The sequence below is a fragment of the Crotalus tigris genome, unplaced genomic scaffold (genome assembly GCF_016545835.1).
Source record: "Crotalus tigris isolate CLP2741 ecotype Arizona unplaced genomic scaffold, ASM1654583v1 scf7180000024465.619267, whole genome shotgun sequence".
Classification (NCBI taxonomy): domain Eukaryota; kingdom Metazoa; phylum Chordata; class Lepidosauria; order Squamata; family Viperidae; genus Crotalus; species Crotalus tigris.
This window is the reverse complement of record NW_024100636.1, coordinates 16964-37104: the sequence shown is the minus strand read 5'-3', so window position 1 is coordinate 37104 and position 20141 is coordinate 16964. Positions and strand designations below refer to the sequence as shown.

Here is a 20141-nt window from a genome sequence, read left to right as displayed (position 1 = left end):
GTGTCCTTGAGATGACAGCAGTGTCGCATGTGGGTGGATGTTTGAATACCATTCTCCCCCCCCCCTCGCATTCCATCCACCCCTCTCCCTGTTATTGGCAAGCTGCAAGCGAAGGCAAAATGTAGGTGAACGTAAGTCAGGGTTGGCACAGACCATGAAGTGGGGTGGGGTCTCCAACAATGCTTCGAGCTCTAAGCACATATGAGCGTTTATAAGCAGTATCCTGAATTACAGGAAGCAAGCTTCCTATAATCTTCTCAGCTGTCCTTACCACTCTCCTTATGGATCTTCCGTCCTGAGTCATGGGAAGCGAGTGTCCTATAATCTCAGCTGTCCTTACCATTCTCTGTAAGGACCTTCCAGTCCTGAATCATGGGAAGTGAGCTTCCTATAACCTCAGCTGTCCTCACCACTCTCTGTATGGACCTTCCATCCTGACTCACGGGAAGCGAGATTCCTATAATCTTCGCAACTGTCCTCACCACCCTCTGTGTGGACCTTCCATCCTGACTCAAGGGAAGCGAGCTTCCTATAATCTTCTCAGCTGTCCTTACCACTCTCCTTGTGGATCTTCCATCCTGAATCATGGGAAGCGAGCGTCCTATAATCTCAGCTGTCCTTACCACTCTCTGTAAGGACCTTCCGTCCTGAATCATGGGAAGTGAGCTTCCTATAACCTCAGCTGTCCTTACCACTCTCTGTATAGACCTTCCATCCTGACTCACGGGAAGCGAGCTTCCTATAATCTTCTCAGCTGTCCTCATCACTCTCTGTGTGAACCTTCCATCCTGATTCAAGGGAAGCGAGCTTCCTATAATCTTCTCAGCTGTCCTCATCACTCTCTGTATGGACCTTCCATCCTGACTCATGGGAAGCGAGCTTCGTATAACCTTCTCAGCTGTCCTTACCACTCTCTGTATGGACCTTCCATCCTGAATCACAGGAAGCGAGCTTCCTATAACCTTCTCAGCTGTCCTCACCACTCCCTGTATGGACCTTCCATCCTGACTCACGGGAAGCGAGCTTCCTATAACCTCCTCAGCTGTCCTCACCACTCTCTGTATGGACCTTCTATCTGAGGCTCTGCTACCACCGAACCAGACAGTTTGTTAAGACGCTCTCCATTGTGCCTCTGTCAGAAGTGGCTGGGACAGAAGGGGAAAGCTGTGCTCTTCTCATCCCACACAAGAAATGCAGATGCTAGTTTGCACCCTTCACTAAAGATAACATATGAAGGGACCTTCAGATGGTTAGTTAGCTGCACTCCCAGGTACTTAAAATGGGACCAGTATTTCTGTGTTTTAGCAAGGGGGTTCTTAAGTGAGTCGTGCTCAATTTTACGACCTTTTTTGCTGTAGTTGTTAAGCGAACCCCTGTGGTCGTTAGGCGAATCACACAGTCGTTAAGCGAATCTGGCTTTCCCCCATTAGGAACGTTGCAAATGGCAACCACCTGAATCGTGCGAATGTCGTAAATCCATGCCCGTTGCCAAGCACCCAAATTTTGATTACGTGACCACAGACAGGCAGCATCGGTTACAACTGCAAGGACTGCTTCTGAGTCCCTTTCTTCCCAGGGCCGTCGCAACATTAAACGTTCCATTAACTAGTGGTTGCAACCTGTGGACTGCCTGTGTAATGTTGCTCGCAGCTTGTAAGGTTTATTTATTTATTTTTTTAACAATATTTTATTAGATTTTATCAAGGTAGGGGACGGATAGGGTCAGTATGGGTATTGGGGTTCAGGGTAGGGTTCAGGGATGGGGTTAGGATAAGGGTAGGTACAACAATGGGGTTACTCCCAGTAACATTTCCACGCTTTAGCAAGCAAACTATTGTCCGGATACAAGTATTCAATAACAATAATTAGTATGATAGTAAATGGCTATAATCAATAAAAATAACAGTGATCATAAAGCATATCAATTAATCAGTAAATATCATTCATCTTGTTAAATTTCACCATCATTTCTCGCTCGTTCGTTTTGCTAACCTTTGGTAGAAATTTTCCCACGTTTTAAAATAGACTGAGTCTTCTTTCTCTTTAATTTCTAAAGTTAATCTGTCCATTTCTGCACATTCTAAGATTTTCCTAATTATGATCTCATCAGATGGTGTGTTTTCATTTTTCCAATATTGAGCAAATGCTATTCTCACAGCTGTCAATACATGTAATATTAAATATTCATTCTCTTTCCCATAATTGGATCTTAATATTCCTAACAAAAACAGTTCTGGCTTAAATTCTATCTGTATTTCAGTCATCTTTTCCAGCCATGTATGAATCTTAAACCAAAATTTTTTTTGCACTAAAACATACCCACCAGATATGGTAATAGGTACCTGGCTTTTGTTTACACTTCCAACAATTATTTCTTAAAATTTTTAAGCATTTTCGCTAATCTTACTGGTATCATGTGCCATCTATAAAACATTTTATATAAATCTTATTTCTTGATTAAATTTAAAATGAAATTCAATGGTGAAAAAAATAGGGTTCTAGATTTAGGCAAGAAAACCAAATGTACAGGTATAGTATAGGGGGTACCTTGCTCAATAGTAGCAACTGTGAGAGGGATCTCGGAGTCCTAGTGGATAATCCCTTAAATAGGAGCCAGCCGTGTGCTGCAGCTGCCAAAAAAGCCAACACAGTGCTGGGCTGCATTAACAGAGGGAGAGAATCAAGATCACGTGAAGTGTTAAAACCACTTTACAATGCCTTGGTAAGGCCACACGTGGAATACGGCATCCAGTTTTGGTCACCACGATGTAAAAAAGATGTTGAAACTCTAGAAAGAGGGCAGAGAAGAGCAATAAATATGATTAGGGGACTGGAGACCAAAACATACGAAGAACAGGAATTGGGGATGTCTAGTCTGATGAAGAGAAGGACGAGGAGGGACATGATAGCAGCCTTCCAGTATCTCAGGGGCTGCCCCAAAGAAGAGGGAGTCAACCTATTCTCCAAAGCGCCTGAAGGCAGGACAAGAAGCAACAGATGGAAACTAATCAAGGAGAGAAGCAACCTAGAACTAAGGAGAAACTTCCTGACAGTTAGAACAATTAACCAGTGGAACAACCTGCCTCCAGAAGCGGTGAATGCTCCAACACTGGAAGTTTTTAAGAAGAGACTGGACAGCCATTTGTCTGAAATGGTATAGGGTTTCCTGCCTGAGCAGGGGGTTGGACTAGATGACCTCCAAGGTCCCTTCCAACTTTATTATTATTATTATGGATCATCGCACAGTCAGCCAGATGTTCAGACTGGATTTGGCATTTTGTCTACCTATCGAGTCCTTACCCAGGACCTGGGATAGGCAGATGTGGATGTTTGATGGTATTACAGATATCGTCGCAGGATGGAAGAAGTTCCTAGTAAGGCCGCCTTTTGCAATTGACTAATAGCGAATTTGTCAATGCCAATGGTGTTCAAGTGGTGCTCCAGTTGTTTTGGGATTGCACCCAAGGAGCCTATGACTATTGGTACTACCCTTGCTTGCTTTTGCCACAGTCTTTCTATTTCTATTTGTAGGTCTTTGTATTTTGTTATCTTCTCCAGTTCTTTCTCTTCTATTCTGCTGTCTCCAGGCACTGCCACTTCCACTATCCAGACTTTTTTGTCTTTCTTATCGACAATTGTTAAGTCTGGGGTGTTATGTTGCAGGTGCTTGTCTGTTTGAATTCTGAAGTCCCAGAGCAGTTTAATTTTATCATTTTCTATGACTTTCTCTATTTTATGATCCCACCAGTTTTTGCTTACAGGCAAATGATATTTTTTGCAGATCTTCCAATGCACATTGTTGCTACTTTGTCATGCCGCTGCTTGTAATCAGTCTGTGCAATCTTCTTGCAACAGCTTACCAAGTGGTCCACTGTTTCTTCAGCTTCTTTGCATAGGCGGCACTTACTGTCTGTTGCTGTCTTCTCAATTTTGACTTTGTATGCATTTGTCCTTAAGGCTTGGTCTTGTGCAGCCAGAATTAGTCCCTCGGTCTCTTTCTTCAATTTTCCTGCTCTTAGCCATTGCCAGGTCTTGTTATTATCTGCTTTCCCAGCTATTTTTTTCATGTATTGGCCATGTAGTGCTTTGTCTTCCCATGCCTCTATTCTGTTCTTCATTTGGTCTTTCTTGTAGGCCAGTTTGGTCTCTCCAGTAGTCAGTAAGCCTTCCTGATATACTAATTTCAGTGCATCTTCATCATTGTTCTTCAGATATTCTTCCAAAGCCATTTTTTCTTCTTCAACCATCTGATGTTCTTGTAGCATTCCACACCCACCTATTTGCCTTGGTAGATAAAGTCTGTCAATGTCACTGCGTGGATGAAGGGCATGATTCATTGTCATTATTTTTCTGGTCTTCCTATCCATTGCTTTTAGTTCTGCTTGAGTCCAGTCCACTATTCCAGCTGTGTACCTAATGACTGGAATTGCCCAGGTGTTGATTGCCTTTATGGTATTTCCTCCATTGAGTTTGGACTTTAAGATCTTCTTCACTCTCTTGATGTATTCACTCTAATCTTTTTCTTGACTTCAGTGTGCTTGATGTTGTCAGCTTGAAGGATACCCAAGTATTTGTAGTAATCTTCCTCATCCTGACTCTTAATGTTATTTTGGTGGGGCATCTTGATTCCTTCAGTTTTCACTACTTTTCCTTGTTTGATAGTAAGTGTGGCACATTTGTCCAAGCCAAACTCCATAACAATATCTTGGCTATATATACGGACAGTGTTGAGCAGCGATTCTATTTCAGATGATGTTTTTCCATACAGCTTCAGATCATTCATGTAAAGGAGATGGGATAGTCTGGTAGATGTTTTTGATGTTTGATAGCCATGTCCTGAGTTATTCAGTATTGTTGACAGAGGAAACAGTGCAATAACAAATAGTAATGGTGACAATGAATCTCCTTGAAATATTCTCTCTTGATATTAACCTCTCCCAGTCTCTCACCATTGATCTGCAACTGTGTCTTCCATTGTGCCATCGATCTTTGCACAAATTTTCTGATGTTTCTACTGACTCCTGTTATTTCTAGGCACTTTATTATCCAGTCATGTGGCAGAGAGTCAAATGCCTTTTTGTAGTCAATCCATGTATTATTATGGATCATCGCACAGTCAGCCAGATGTTCAGATTGGATTTGGCATTTTGTCTACCTATCGAGTCCTTACCCAGGACCTGGGATAGGCAGATGTGGATGTTTGATGGTATCGTCGCAGGATGGAAGCAGTTCCTAGTAAGGCCGCCTTTTGCAATTGACTAATCGCGAATTTGTCAATGCCAGTGGTGTTCAAGTGGTGCTCCAGTTGTTTTGGGATTGCACCCAAGGCGCCTATGACTATTGGTACTATCCTTGCTTGCTTTTGCTTTTTGTTATCTTCTCCAGTTATTATTATTATTATTATTATTATTATTATTATTATTATTATTATTAAATATTCTTGGGTTTCGAGGCCTGCTGTCTTTCTAAATAGGTCCAGTGAACTGGCTGAGTTCAGTTCCCTCCTCACCTGTCTCTTGACGCTCCCGATAATTTGAGGTAGCTGATTGGCAGTTCTGCCCAGAGAACTCGTTAGCCGTCTGGTGTCGTTCTCCCTTCCCTCCTTTGACGCCTCCCTTCTGCCGTTTTCTCCCCCGTAGGTCTCTGAGAGCCGAACGAGGCAGGAAGAAGTCCGATCTGCTGTCGGAAAGAAAATTGGAGAAGAAAAAAGGTAAAAATAAAAATAAAAAAAAATTGCAGGGGCCATCTTTGGATGACCAAGGACCTTGAGTATCGTTTACTTGCACGTCGGAGGTCACCGAGTTGATGGCAGCCTAGTATCCATGTTGACAGAGGTTGGGCTTGAACAGAATAACCAGAGTGGGAAGGGACCCTGGAGGTCATCTAGTCCAGCCCCCCTGCTCAGGCAGGAAACCCTACCCCAGTGGTGGCGAACCTATGGCACAGGTGCCAGAGGCGACACGCGGAGCCCTCTCTGTGGGCACACGCCATCGCCTCAGCACATGTGGTCTCTAAAAGTTCTCCATCACTGACCTAAGGCCAGCCAGCCTGGAGCCGCCATTGGGGAGCCCACCATCCCACCCGCCAGAGACCCCCTGGATCTCCCCCAACCATGGCCAGCTCTCACAGGTGTCCCTCCCCATAAGCAACGTCAAGGTGGCCATGCCCACCCCGGCCATGCCCACCCAATCTGCCATGACTACTGCAGCCACACCCATCCAGTAGCCACACCCATCCAGTGGCCACGCCCACCCAGTCTGCCATGACTACTGCAGCTGCACCCGCCGAGTGGGCCACACCCACCTGGCACCCGACGATACTAAGTGGGTTTTGGGTTGCAGTTTGGGCACTCGGTCTCTAAAAGGTTCGCCATCACTGCCCTATCCCATTCCAGATAAAACGGTCGTCCGGTTTCTTCTTAAAAATCTCCAGTGTTGGAGCATTCGCAGCTTCTGGAGGCAGGTGGTTCCACTGGTTAATTGTTCTAACTGTCAGGAAGTTTCTCCTTAGTTCCAGGTTGCTTCTCTCCTTGATTTAGTTTCCATCCGTTGTTTCTTGTCCTGCCTTCAGGCGCTTTGGAGAATAAATTGACCCCTTCGTCTTCTTTGTGGCAGCCCCTCAAATACTGGAACATTACTATTGTTTCCCTTTTTGAAATATTTTCAGTCTTTCCTCACGTTGGGAAGAAATTGGGTTGTGGAGTGTCAGCTGTCAACAGCCCAGGAGGCTTCAGTTGCCACAAAAAGGGACATTTGAGAATTGCCTGTAGTTGCTGCCCAGCCAGTTTGGGCCCAGCTTGCTCTCAGCCGGGTCTTTCCATTGAGGTCATCAAGTCTAACCCTGGTTCAGTGCAGGAATCCAATTTAAAGCATCTCCATCCAGCCTCTGACTGAACCCCCTTGACCAGGGATAGGCAACCTTGGCTCTTTTATGACTCGTGGACTTCAACTCCCAGAATTCCTGATCCAGCCATACTGAGGGGAAAGGGAGAGGTTTCCAAGCTGAGCCAGGCTGGCTCAGGAATTCTGGGAGTTGAAGTCCACGAGTCATAAAAGAGCCAAGGTTGCCTACCCCTGCCCTTGACCAAAGGGGGCATCGTAAGATTCCTTCCACTGTTTGAGCTTTGTTTGCTGAACGCCGGCCTACCTTGCAAGGGTGGTGGTGGTGATTCAAGGAATCAAATCAGAAGAGCCAGGACCCCTTTGATTGCCTGGACCTAGAGCAGATATATGCCTAGCCCAGGGGTCTTCAAACTCGGCCCTTTTATGACTGGTGGACTTCAACTCCCAGAATTCCTCAGCCAGGCACGTGTGCCTGGCTGAGGAATTCTGGGAGTTGAAGTCCACCAGTCATAAAAGGGCCGAGTTTGAAGACCCCTGGGCTAGCCAGTCAATGCCCCTGTAGAGGGAGCTGCTGTGGGAATCCATCAGGCTAGTGGGGCAGAGTTTAAAAAAAAAACGTTCTTCCCACTGCAGAGCCAACCGTTGAAGAGAAGCTTCAGAAATTGCACAGTGAGATCAAGTTTGCCCTCAAAGTGGACAATCCGGTAAGCTATTTGGAGCCAGTTTGGGTCTAGTGGCTAAGTTACCAGGCTAGAAACCAGGATTTGGTGAGTTCTAGTCTTGCCTTAAGCATAAAAGCTGCCTCGGTGACTTTGGGCCAATCGCCAGGAGTCAGTGAGTTCTAGTCCCGCCTTCGGCATGAATGCCAGCTGGTGATTTGGTCCAGTCACCAGGAGATGGAGAATTCTTTTTTTTTTTTTAACAAAATTTTATTAAATTTATATAGGTGAGGAAAAATAGGAACAATACAGGTATGGTAAAGGGAGGGGTAAAGGGAAAGAGGGAGGGGAAGGAAATAATGAATTAGGGTGAAATAAGGAAAGGTAAAATCACATATTTCAACAAACAAGCCACCGTCCGGATCATAATAACGAGTAAATATCATATTCAACCATTTTTAACAAAGCTTAAACTGTAACATATTAAAAACAATTAGTAAACAAATACGTTGATCTATTAAGTAAACACTACTAATAAAATCTCCCCCCAAAAAATAAATCCTAACAATCAAAAGTAACAAATGAAAATCAGTAAATCAGGAAAAGTAATCGTATCATCAAAATGTTAGTTAGAACTCAATTAAAAATCAGTCATCTATTCTAAAATATTAAATCCTTCACGTTCTAACGTGTCTCTAACCATTGATAAAAATTTTCCCAAGGTCTAAAATAAATTGAATCATCTTTTTCTTTCATTTCTAATGTTAGTCTATCCATTTCTGCACACTCTAAAATTTTGGTAATAATCTGGTCAGATGGTAGATTCTCATTTTTCCAAAATTGGGCAAATCCTATCCTTGCAGCAGTTAAAACATGCAATATCAAGTAGTCATTCTCTTTGCCATAATTAGATCTTAATATTCCTAACAAAAACAATTCTGGTTTAAATTCTGTTTGTAGCTTCATCGTCTTTTCCAACCATCTATGGATCTTAGACCAATATTTCTTAGCGATAGGGCATGTCCACCAGGCATAGTAATAAGTGTCTGGATGTTGTTTACATTTCCAGCAAATATCCGAAACATTTTTAAACATTTTCGCTAAGCGAACTGGTGTCATATGCCAGGGAGATGGAGAATTCTAGTCCCGCCTTAGGCCTGAATGCCAGCTGGTGATTTGCTCCAATCACCAGGAGATGGAGAATTCTAGTCCCGCCTTAGGCCTGAATGCCGGCTGGTGATTTGCTCCAATCACCAGGAGATGGAGAATTCTAGTCCCACCTTAGGCCTGAATGCCAGCTGATGATTTGGGCTAATCACCAGAAGATTTAAGAGTTCTAGTCTCACCTTAGGCTGGGTGATTTGGGGCCAATTACCAAGCGACCGTGAGTTCTAGTCCCGCCTTGGGCACAAAAGCCAGCTAGGTGATTCTGAGCCAATTGCCAGGAGAGGGGAGTTCTAGTCCCACCTTCAGTTCGAAAGCCAACTGGGTGACTTTCGGCCAAGGCATCCGTCTCAGCACAATCCACCTCACAGTGTTGTTGTCATGGGGAAAAGAGGAAGAAGGAGTATTATATATACTTGCTGCCTTGAGTTATGAAGTCAAGAAAATTCTAATAAATCACAAAACACTCCACCTTGCTTGGCTTCCAGTTTCAGGGGCAGGAGAATCTGGCTTCCAGATTCAGACTTCAGCTATATTCCCCATCTGAGTTGGCTAGCCAGTCAGCTCGGTCACATAAGCTTCAAACCCCCTTCCTCCTATAAGATAAGATAAGATGTAAGATAAGATAAGATGTAAGATAAGATAAGATGTAAGATAAGATAAGATGTAAGATAAGATAAACTAAGATGTAAGATAAGATAAGATGTAAGATAAGATAGGATAACCTTTGTCATTTTTTTACTGTGGGCACAACGGCACACATCAAAAATGAAATTTAGTTGCCCGCTCTCAAAGTGAAACACATCCATGACACACACCTAAACATAACTATATACAACATATGTATAGACCCACACCCCTACATATACGTAGCAAATAAATATTAAGTACTGTCCAGGGATATTGGAGGATCCTGTTGTTCATTTAAGTCAGTGTTTTTCAATCATGGGGACATTAGGTTGGGTGGGCTTCCATTCCCAGAATTCCCCAGCTAGAATGTGTTGGGTGGTCTTCCACTCCCACAATTCCTCAGCCAGAAAGCTTTAAGATGGATGGACTTCGACTCCCAGAATTCCCCAGCCAACATACTTTAAAATGGGTGGACTTCAACTCCCAGAATTCTGAAGCTAGCGTGCTTTAAGCTGAGTGGACTTCAACTCCCAGAATTCCTTAATCAGTATGCTTTAAGGTGGGTGGACTTCCACTCCTAGAATTCCCCAGCCAACATGCTTTAAGATGGGTGGAGTTCACCTCTCAGAATTCCCCAGCTAGGTTGCTTTAAGATGGGTGGACTTCCACTCCCAGAATTCTAGGAATTGAAGTCCACACTTCTTCAAACGGCCAAGGTCAAGAAACATCCCCTTCATTGTTGAAGGACACCTGGACGTCCAGGTATATTTTTCTCCTCCCCCCCCCCCTTGATTGAAGGCCGGAGTTCCTCCAATCAAGCCTGGAGTTTCCTCTAATCAAGCCTGGAACCGTTGCCTTGACTCCCCGTGCCCCTCCCTTCCTTCTTGCAATCTGATTCGCTGCCCGGCACGCTTTTCCCCGGGACTGTAAAATCAGGTCAGCCCATCTGGGTCCACCCACGAGGGCCGTCAGCTCACCCGATCCTCTTTTTCCCCCTTTAGGACATCAAGAGGTGTCTGAGCGCGTTAGAAGAGCTGGGCAGCTTGCAGGTCACTTCGCAGATCCTCCAGAAGCACACTAACGTCGTGGCTACCCTGAAAAAGGTACGTGGGGGCGGCGGAGGGTGGTAGTGGCTGTTTTCCTCCCTCCCTCCCAGCTTGTGCACGTAGTCCTCGATTTACGTCAGTTCTTTTAGCGGCCGTTCCAAACGGGGCAAAACTCACCGAACCGTCTCGCTTAGCGAGAGAAATTTTGGGCTCCAATTGTGGTCATTAGGCGCGGGTCGTCCTCGATTTAACGACCGCAGTGGAGCCCAAAATGTCTCTTGCTAAGTGGAACAAAAAAAAAATTTGTGCCTCATTTTACGGCCTTTCTTGCCACCGTTGTTAAGTGAATCACTGCAGCTGTACAGTTAGGAGCACGGTTGTTAAGTGAATCCGGCTTCCCCCCCCATTGACTTTGCTTGTCAGAAGGTTGCAAAAGGGGATCACGTGAGCCCCCCCCCTCCGAGGACGCTGCGACCGTCGTAAATAGGAGTCAGTTGCCAAGTGTTTGAATTTTGATCACATGATGCTACAACGGGACCACCGTGACTTGGATGGTTAAGAATCTCCATAGAGCAGGGGTGTCAAACTCAATTTCATTGAGGGCCGCATCAGCATTGCGGTTGCCCTTGGGGGGCCGGGTGGGTGTGGCCAGGGTGGGCGTGGCCTACTGGGTGGATGTGGATAGAGTGGGTGTGGCCTACTGGGTGGGTGTGGCCAGCTCTACATCGTTCGCGTCAAGGGTGCCTGTGGGGGCCTGGGCATGAGTGGGACAGATCTGAGGGTCTCTGGCAGAAGGGGGGGGGACCGGGGCAAGCGCCAAGGCATGGTGCATTTCTTCCTTCCTCACAAAGGGTGACCCCTCCCCAGCATGCACCCAGGGGGCGGGGCCAACACGGCAGGGGCTGGTTCCTCGCTGTTTCCTGACGGTCTTGTGGAGCTAAGACTGAATGCGTTTCAGCATAGATGGCCGCCACAAAATTGTACATTGGCTCCCGACCGGCCAGGGCCAAAGCAGTTCCCTCACTGTTTCCAGGAAGGGTTCACAGGCCGCATGAAACCACTTCGCGGGCCGTATCCGGCCCCCGGGCCTTGTGTTTGACATGTCTGCCATAGATATTTATTGACTGAGCAACACTGGCTGGGTTTAGCCCGCCACATCAGCTAAAATCAAGCTGACCGGGGTGTGAAGACTAAGAAACCATCATAATAATTGCAGAATAAAATAGGGATAGGATAGACTAGACTAAACTAGACTAGACTAAAAATAAGAATAGAAGAGAGAATAGAATAGAATAGAATAGAATAGAATAGAATAGAATAGAATAGAATAGAATAGAATAGAATAGAATAGAGAATAAAATAGAAAATAATAGAAAATAGAATGGGATGGAATAGAAAAGAATAGAATAGAATAGATGAAATAGAATAGAATAACAAAATTAGAATGGAATAGATGAAATAGAATAGAATAGATGACATAGAATAGAATAGAATAACAAAATAATAGAATAGAATAGAATAACAAAATAATAGAATAGAATAACAAAATTAGAATAGAATAGATGAAATAGAATAGAATAACAAAATAATAATAGAATAGAATAACAAAATAATAGAATAGAACATAATAACAAAATTAGAATAGAATAGATGAAGTAGAATAAAATAACAAAATAGAGTAGAATAGAATAGAATAGAATAGCAAAATAAAAATAGAACAGAACAGGAACTGGAAAGGACCTTGGAGGTCATCTAGTCCAACCCCCTGCTCAGGCAGGAAAGCCTACACCAGTGGTTCTCAACCTGTGGGTCGGGACCCCATTTGGGGTCGAACGACCATTTCACGGGGGTCGCCAAACAACGCAGTCCGCCATTTTTTCCCTTTTTCTTTGGCCACGCCCCTGGCACCCGGTGATGTATAAGTGGTTGGGGGTCACCACAACATGGGGAACTGCATTATGGGGTCGCGGCATTAGAAAGGTTGAGAACCACTGCCCTACACCATTTCAGACAAATGGCTGTCCAGTCTCTTCTTAAAAACCTCCAGTGATGGCGCATCCACAACTTCTGGAGGAAAGTTGTTCCACTGGTTAATTCTTCTCACTGTCAGGAAATTTTCTCCTTAGTTCCAGGAGCCTGAAGGGTTCAGATAGCTGCCCTGGTGGGAGCCCTTTGGAGCTGCCCTTCCAGACCCTCCCAGGCTGAACTTTTCTTTTTCTTCTTCTTTCTCCTTCTTTTCGGTTCTCATCAGATCCGACGTTACAAAGCCAACAAGGATGTGATGGAAAAGGCGGCCGAAGTCTACACCTGCCTGAAATCGCGCGTCCTGGGCCCCAAAACGGGGGGCAACCAGAAGGTGCACAGGGCGGACGTGGAGAAGGAGGAAGGGGGCAAAGACAAGGAGAAGCTGCCGGCCGGGGAAACGGAGAACGAGCAGGGCGAGGAGGAGGAGGAGGAGAAGGATCCTGGTAAGGCCCTTTCCGAGACAGGAATCGAAATCCCAAAATTGCAGGAAATGCCGGCCCGGTCCAATATCGATTCTGAAAGCTGTGAGATTAAGGCGGGATTTGCACTGTTGGCTTCCCCTCTCGGGGGGGGAGGGGGGGTCCCAAGAGAACCCCATTCCTGAGCAGCAGCCCAGGATTCCCCAAAGGGGGGAGAGAAATCCAGCCCTTTGCTTATGCCCTTTGCCGGCGTTCCCCTTTTCTGCTGGTGTGAGAAGGCCCGTTCCTCTTCCAGATCTCCCACCGCCCGTGAACGGGGAATCGGCCACCCAGAAGGAAGAAGGGGAAGCGGAGGACAAGGGCCAAGGGGAAGACTGGACTCCCGGAGAGGGCAAGAGGGGGACGTCGCCCGAAGACACCCACAACGAGTAAGTCGGTTTGGGGGCAGGCACTGGATGGAGGGAGGGAGGGAGGGAGGGAGAGAGGGAGAGAGGGAGGAAGGAAGGAAGGAGAGGGAGGGAGGGAAAAGGGTGGAAGGAAGAAGGAAGGAAGGAGCGGGAAGGAGTGAGGGAGAGAGCGAAAAGGGAGGATGGAGGGAGGAAAGGAGAGGGAGGGGAGGGGGAAGGAGGGAGGGGAGGAGGGAGGAAGGAGAGGGAGGGAGGGAAAAGGGAAGGAAGAAGGAAGGAAGGAGCGGGAAGGAGTGGGAGAGAGGGAAAGGGAGGATGGAGGAAACGAGAGGGAGGGAGTGGGAAGGAAGGAGGGAGGGAGAAGGGAGGAGGGAGGAAGGAGAGGGAGGGAGGGAAAACGATGGAAGGAGGAAAGAAGGAGGGAGGGAAGGAAAAGGGGGGAAGGAAGGAGGGAGGGGGGGAGGGAGGGAGGGAGGGAAAACGGTGGAAGGAGGGAGGAAAGGAGAGGGAGGGAGGGGGAAGGAAGGAGGGAGGAGGAGAGAGAGGGAAAAAGGAAGCTGGAGGGAGGAAAGAAAAAAGGAGAGGGGGAAGGAAGGAAGGAAGAAGAAATAGAAGAGGGAGGGAGGGAGGAGAGAGGAAGGAAGGAAGGAATAGAAGAGGGAGGGAGGAAGGAAGGAGATGGAGGAGGGGAGGAAGACGGAAAGTGGAGGAAGATAGGAAGAGAAGGAAGGAGAAAGAGAGGAAGGAGGGACGGAGAAAAGGAAGGGAAAGAGAAAAGGAGGGAAGAAGGCACGGAGGGAAAGAAGGAAAGGGAAGGAAGGAGAGAGAGAAAGGGAGATGGGAGGGAGGGGGGGATATCTTGCAAACTGCCCTTCCTTTCCGCGGTCTCTGAGAAGACCCTTCCCAAATTAGGAAGGCTACCGCCGGTCCCCATTTCCCGGTTCCTTCCTCAGGCCCTGATCTCTCTCTCTCTCTCCCCCTTCTTCCTTCCCGCCCCTCCTGGCATCCCAGCGGAGCACAGGACTATCCTGAGACGGAGCGGGCAGGGACGGAGCGAGGCAGGGCCCACCCAGAGTCGGACTCGGCGGACGAAGACGAGGAGAGTTGAGGGCGGCCGAAAGGGTCCCCGTTTCCCCTACCCCCGCCCTCCCACAAGGAAATGGCCCCGGATTGTGGTGATGCTGGCAGCCTCCGCCCGGCGTTTTCTGCGATGCTTCTCCGAGCCCCGCGGTAGATGGCGTTCTAGGTCATGTCCTCCCCGAGAACTCTTCCCCCCCCCCGCCCGCTCTCCTTTTTCCCCTTTCGCTCCCTCGAGAATGATGAACTTCGGAGGGGGCTGCCCCACCCACCCGCCCGCCCACCCCCGGTACGTTTGTATTGCCCCCCACCCCCCGCGTTCCTCGGCTGTCCTCCGTGTCCTCCCCTCTCCCGCCTCTCGCCTTTAATCTTGTGATTTCCACAGACACGAAATGAATATATAAAGGGTTGTTTTTTTAATGAAAAAAAAAGTACGAAAGAAAGAAAAAGGCCGCCGGTCTTGGTCTACCTCCTTTATTTATTTTTTCCTTCCGGCTCGAGGGACGAGAAGAGCAGGGGATGGGGACGGGGCTTTCAAACGTGGGACTTTTCACCCCAATCCTGACCCTCGGGGGCTGGAGGGGTTCAGTGGGACAAGTTGGAGGGATTCCAGCTGGAAGGGTGGAGCTTCAAGGGGTCCCGGGTGCTCGCTGGGCTGGGTGGTTCTCTGGTGGACGTTTCGTGACCCGGCTAGGGAACGTCATCAGTGCCAGAAGGGGATGGGGTTTGTGGCGTGGGGGAAGAGGAGGAGGAAGAAGAATAAGATGAGGAGAAAGAGAAGAGAAAGACTTTGGAGTCCCAGGTGCTTGCTGAGCTGAGTGGTTCTGTGGCGGACGTTTCGTGACCCGACTAGGGAACGTCATCAGTGCCAGAAGGGGATGGGGTTTGGGGAAGAGGAGAAGGGGGAGGAAGAGGAGGAAAAAGAAGAGGATGAGGAGAAGAAAGAGGAGAAAGACTGTGGGGTGCTTGGTGCTCTCTGAGCTGGGTGGTTCTGTGGTGGACGTTTCACGATCCAACTAGGGAACGTCATCAGTGCCAAAAGGGGATAGGGTTTGTGGAGTGGGGGAAGAGGAGGAGGAGGAGGAGGAGGAGGAGGAGGAAGAAGATGAGGAGGAGGAGGAGGAGAAAGAGAAAGAAGAGAAAGACTTTGGAGTCCCGGGTGCTCGCTGAGCTGAGTGGTTCTCTGGCGGACATTTCGTGACCCGACTAGGGAATGTCATCAGTGCCAGAAGGGGATGGTGTTTGGGGAAGAGGAGAAGGGGGAGGAAGAGGAAAAGGAGGAAAAAGAAGAGGATGAGGAGAAGAAGGAGGAGGAGGAGGAGAATGTGGGGTGCTTGGTGCTCTCTGAGCTTGGTGGTTTTCTTGCAGATGTTTCATGACCCAACTAGGGAACATCAGTGCTGGAAGGAAGGGAGGAAGGAAGGAAGGAAACTATGGGGTCCTTGGTGGTGAGCTTGATGGTTTTCTTACAGACCTTTCATAACCCAACTAGGTAGCACTATCAGTGCTAGGAGGGGGGGTATGTGGAGAGGAAGAGGGGGACTATGGGTTCCTTGTTGTTCTCTGAGCTGAGTGGTTTTCTTGCAGACATTTCATGACCCAACTAGGGAACGTCATCAGTGTTAGAAGGAGGGAGGAGGACTGTGGGGGTCCTTGGTGCTCCCGGAGCTGGGTGGTTCTCTTGCGGACGTTTCACGACCCAACTAGGGAACGTCATCAGTGCCAGAGGCGAATGTGGGGTTTGCGGAGTGCAGGAGAGGAGGAGCACTTGGGTTCCTTGGTGCTCCCTGATTTGGGTTTTCTTGCAGACCTTTCATCACCAGACTACCTAACGTCCTCCGTTCCAGAAGGGGGTGTGGGTTTTGTGGCGTGGAGGAGAAGCAGCAAGAGAACTGTGGGGCCTTTGGTGCTCCAATGTTTCATTACCCAACTAGGTAACATCAACAGTGCCAAAGGGAGTGAAGTTTGCGGTGAGAAAGAGAAGGGGAGAAGGAGAACTAACTGTTGGGCCTTTGGTGCTTTCTGAGGTGGGTTATTTTTTTGCAGACATCTCATGACCCAACTATGTAACTTCATCGGAGGGGGGGTTGCAGAGAGGAGGACTGGTCTCCTGGGTGCTCTCTGCGCTTGGGTGTTTTCTTGCAGACGTTTCATTGCCCAGCTAGAGACTATCATCAGTGCTAGAAGGGAATGTGGGGTTTGTGGAGAGGAGGAGGAAGAGGCGGAAGTGGGAAAGGACTGTGGGCTCCTTTTTGCTCTCTGAGCTCCATTGTTGTCTTGCAGACGTCTCACGACCCAGCTAGGTAACGTCATCCATGCTAACCAGACATCATGCTAATGACATAGAAAGTAACTGCACTGACAGGCCGTCCTTGACTTACAACCCTAAGGGAGCCTGCCCATCACAGTCAGAAGTCGTGACGGTTGTAAATCGGCTAACCCAATTTTATGACCTCTGGTGGCAGTGGTTTTAAGTGAACACGGCAGTCGTAAAATGAAACGTGGGCCAGTTTTGCCCCCAAATCAGAATTAAATGCCAGGTTTTGGGTCACGTGACTGCAGGACACTGCAAACGGCGGTGAACGTGGGCCGGTTGCTGAACGCCCAACCTGTCACGTGGCCACGGGGGGGGGGGGAATCGGCCTTTGAAACCAGATTGTAAGTACCTCCCCCCCCCCCGGGAGGTCCATTGTAACTTCAAGTGGTTGTTAAGCGTCCAGTTGTAAGTTGAGCACGACAGTGAAAAAGCTAAGAAAGAAACAAAAGAGGCCAGAACGCAGCCTCTCCAGCAGCTCACACCCAGACAGACTTTCAAGCAGGAAACGATACTCCAAGGAACCACCAGGGAGAAAAACACACCTTCGTCAACACTGACAGCCCCTTCTAACATTGATGGTGTTACCTAGCTGGGTCATGAAAAGTTTGCAAGGAAACCACCAAGCTCAGAGAGCACCAAGGACCCCCATAGTCGTCGTCATCCTCCTCCTCCTCTCTAAACTCCACCCCTCTTTAGCACTGATGATGTTACCTAGCTGGGTCATGAAATGTCTGCAAGCAAACAACCAAGCTCAGAGAGCACCAAGGACCCCCATACTACTATTACTACTTTCACTAAACTCAACTCTTCTCGCACTCATGGTGTTACCTAATTGGATCACAAAATGCCTGCAAGAAAAAAAACCCGACAGTTGTCACCCTCCTCTTCCTTCGCCCCTCCTCCTCCGTCTTCTCCTTTCCTCCTCCTCCTCCTCCTCCTCCTCCTCCTCCTCCTCCTCCTCCTCCTCCTCCTCCTCCTCCTCCTCTTCCTTCGCTCCTCCTCCTCCTCCTCCTCCTCCTCCTCCTCCTCCTCCTCCTCCTCCTCCTCCTCTCTCTAAACTCCACTCCTGCTTAGCACCGACGGTGTTACCTAGTTGGGTAACGCTACGTCTGCAAGAAAACAAGCTCGGAGAACAACAGAGACTCCTTAACCAGCTGAAACGCTCTTTTGTCATTTCACTTCCTGACTGATTTGGGTCCAGTCTCTGGGGGGGCTTCTTCTGGACCCCCGTGTTTGTTAGCAGGATTTCCCCTCTCCTCCATCTCCTTTATTTGTGGATGGGGGGGGGATGCTTCTTTGACAGCTCCCTGCCACCTCTTTGGACCCCTTTCAAATGTCTGAAACCTGCCATTCCTAAGGAGGCTGCTGGTCTGTTGGAAAGAACAGGCTAGGCTGGAGGTCAGAGATGAAGAGTTGCAGAGAACACCTGCACAGGTGACCTCCTTTGCAGGTATTCGGACTCCGACACAAGAAGGAAGTCTTTTTGCTATCTTGGACCAAACCCCAAAGCCTATCCTGGTCCTCCTGCCATGGGTCAGGTCCGACTAATCTGCCTGGGGGACTTGGTTGGACCCACAAGGTCTCACGTGGGGCAGCAGCTTTGGAGCTTTTTCCAACCTCTCTCTTGCTTGTTTGCTCTTTGAAAAACTTCCTTGGTGCCCAGAAGACGTGAAGAAGGTCGGGGATGGATGTCCTCTCTGCAGCTTCCTTTCTCTCTCCCCCCCCCCAAAGCAAGGAGAGGATGTCCCAGTCTGACTTCAGCTCCCCCCCCCACACACACACACTGATAAAGCAGACCACTGTGTCATGTAGGGCAGTTAGTCCTCGACTTTACAACTGCCACTTCCATCAGGAATACGGTCTTTTACGTATGTTGGGTCTGATTTTACCACCACCTGTCCACGAATTGCACGTTGGTGGAGCGAATCCAGCTTTGTTCGTGAATCACTCAAGTTAAGTGAACCCAGTTCTCTCCCTTCCGCCCTATTCTATTCTATTCTATTCTATTCTATTCTATTCTATTCTATTCTATTCTATTCTATTCTACAGTCTATTCTATTCTATTCTATTCTACAGTCTATTCTATTCTATTCTACAGTCTATTCTATTCTATTCTACAGTCTATTCTATTCTATTCTATTCTATTCAATTCTACAGTCTATTCTATTCTACAGTCTATTCTATTCTATTCTACAGTCTATTCTATTCTATTCTACAATATATTCTATTTTACAGTATATTCTATTCTATTCTATTCTAGTCTAGTCTAGTCTATTCTAGTCTATTCTACAGTCTATTCTATTCTATTCTACAGTCTATTCTATTCTATTTTATTCTATTCTACAACATATTCTATTCTACAGTATATTCTATTCTATTCCATTGCCACGATGGCGCAGTGGTTAGAATGCAGTACTGCAGGCTGACTCTGCCGACTGCCAGCAGTTTGATCCTGACCGGCTCAAGGTTGACTCAGCCTTCCGTCCTTCCCAGGTCGGTAAAATGAGGCCCCAGATTCTTGGGGCAATAGGCTGACTCTGTAAACCACTTAAAGAGGGCTGTAAAGCACTGTGAAGTGGCCTATAAATCTAAGCGCTGTTGCTATTCTGGAAGTTGTAATCACCCAAGAGGTCAAAATCCACCTTTTCCCCAAGCTATCAACCCATGGGGCAGAATAACAGAGTTGGAAGGGATTATGGAGGTCTTCTAGTCCAACCCACTGCTCAGTCAGGAAACACTATTCCATTTTAGACAAGAGGAACAAAGATGATTAAGGGTCCGGAGACTAAAATAAATGAAGATTGGTTGCAGGAATTGGGTATGTCTAGCCTACATACTAGGGAAGGACGAGGATTCTATTATTCTATTCCTATTCTATTTTAGTCTAGTCTAGTCTAGTCTAGTCTAGTCCAGGGCTTTTCAACCTTTTCACCCATTGTACCACTTTTAGGATATGGCAACATCCAAGTACCACCAGTTGCCTAGCAAGGTGTCAAAAACTTGATGACCAAAAAAAGAAAAAAAAAAGGAAAAAAGTGATAAAGTACAGGTAGTCCTCAACTTACAACAGTTTGCTTAGTGACTGTTCGCAGTTACAATGGCACTGAAAAAAGTGCCCCCCAAGCCACAGCTGAGCAAGACACCTGCCTGCCCGCCCGGCGGCACTCTTCCTCCTGTCCGAGGTTTTCATTGTTGTGAGCATTTCTGTTGAGGATTGGCAGCGGGGGTAGGGTGGGGGGTGTTTGGTTTTTATTCCCCCCCCCCCCGTCTGCTGGGTGGTTGCAGCAGGTTTTGGTCACTTCACAAGACCCTGGGACACTGTGACCGTCATAAATATGAATCAGTTGCCAAGCATCTGAATGTAAATCACGAGACCCTGGAGATGCTGCAACATTCCAGCTGATCGGCGCTTCTTCTGGGCTCAGTAGAAGTGCCAGGATCAGTGTTGAGCTCCAGCTGATCTGTGCTTCTTCTGGGCTCAGCTGAAGCCCCAGGATCAGTGCCGAGCTCCAGCTGGAGCCCGGCGCTGATCCCGGCGCTTCCGCTGAGCCCTGA

The 20141-nt window shown here is 47.6% G+C and overlaps 1 protein-coding gene across 1 annotated transcript in view; it reads left to right on the top strand.

Moving 5' to 3' along the window:
- HDGFL2 (HDGF like 2) overlaps positions 1–14721 on the top strand; it is a 42583-nt gene extending 27862 nt beyond the window's left edge. The window contains exons 11-16 of the mRNA XM_039332850.1: positions 5640–5710; positions 7476–7546; positions 10297–10398; positions 12593–12809; positions 13081–13213; positions 14204–14721. Of these exons, the coding sequence (XP_039188784.1) occupies positions 5640–5710; positions 7476–7546; positions 10297–10398; positions 12593–12809; positions 13081–13213; positions 14204–14300 (691 nt within the window). The 3' untranslated portion in view covers positions 14301–14721. The remainder of the gene's footprint in view (positions 1–5639; positions 5711–7475; positions 7547–10296; positions 10399–12592; positions 12810–13080; positions 13214–14203) is intronic.
- Positions 14722–20141: the final 5420 nt, after the last annotated feature.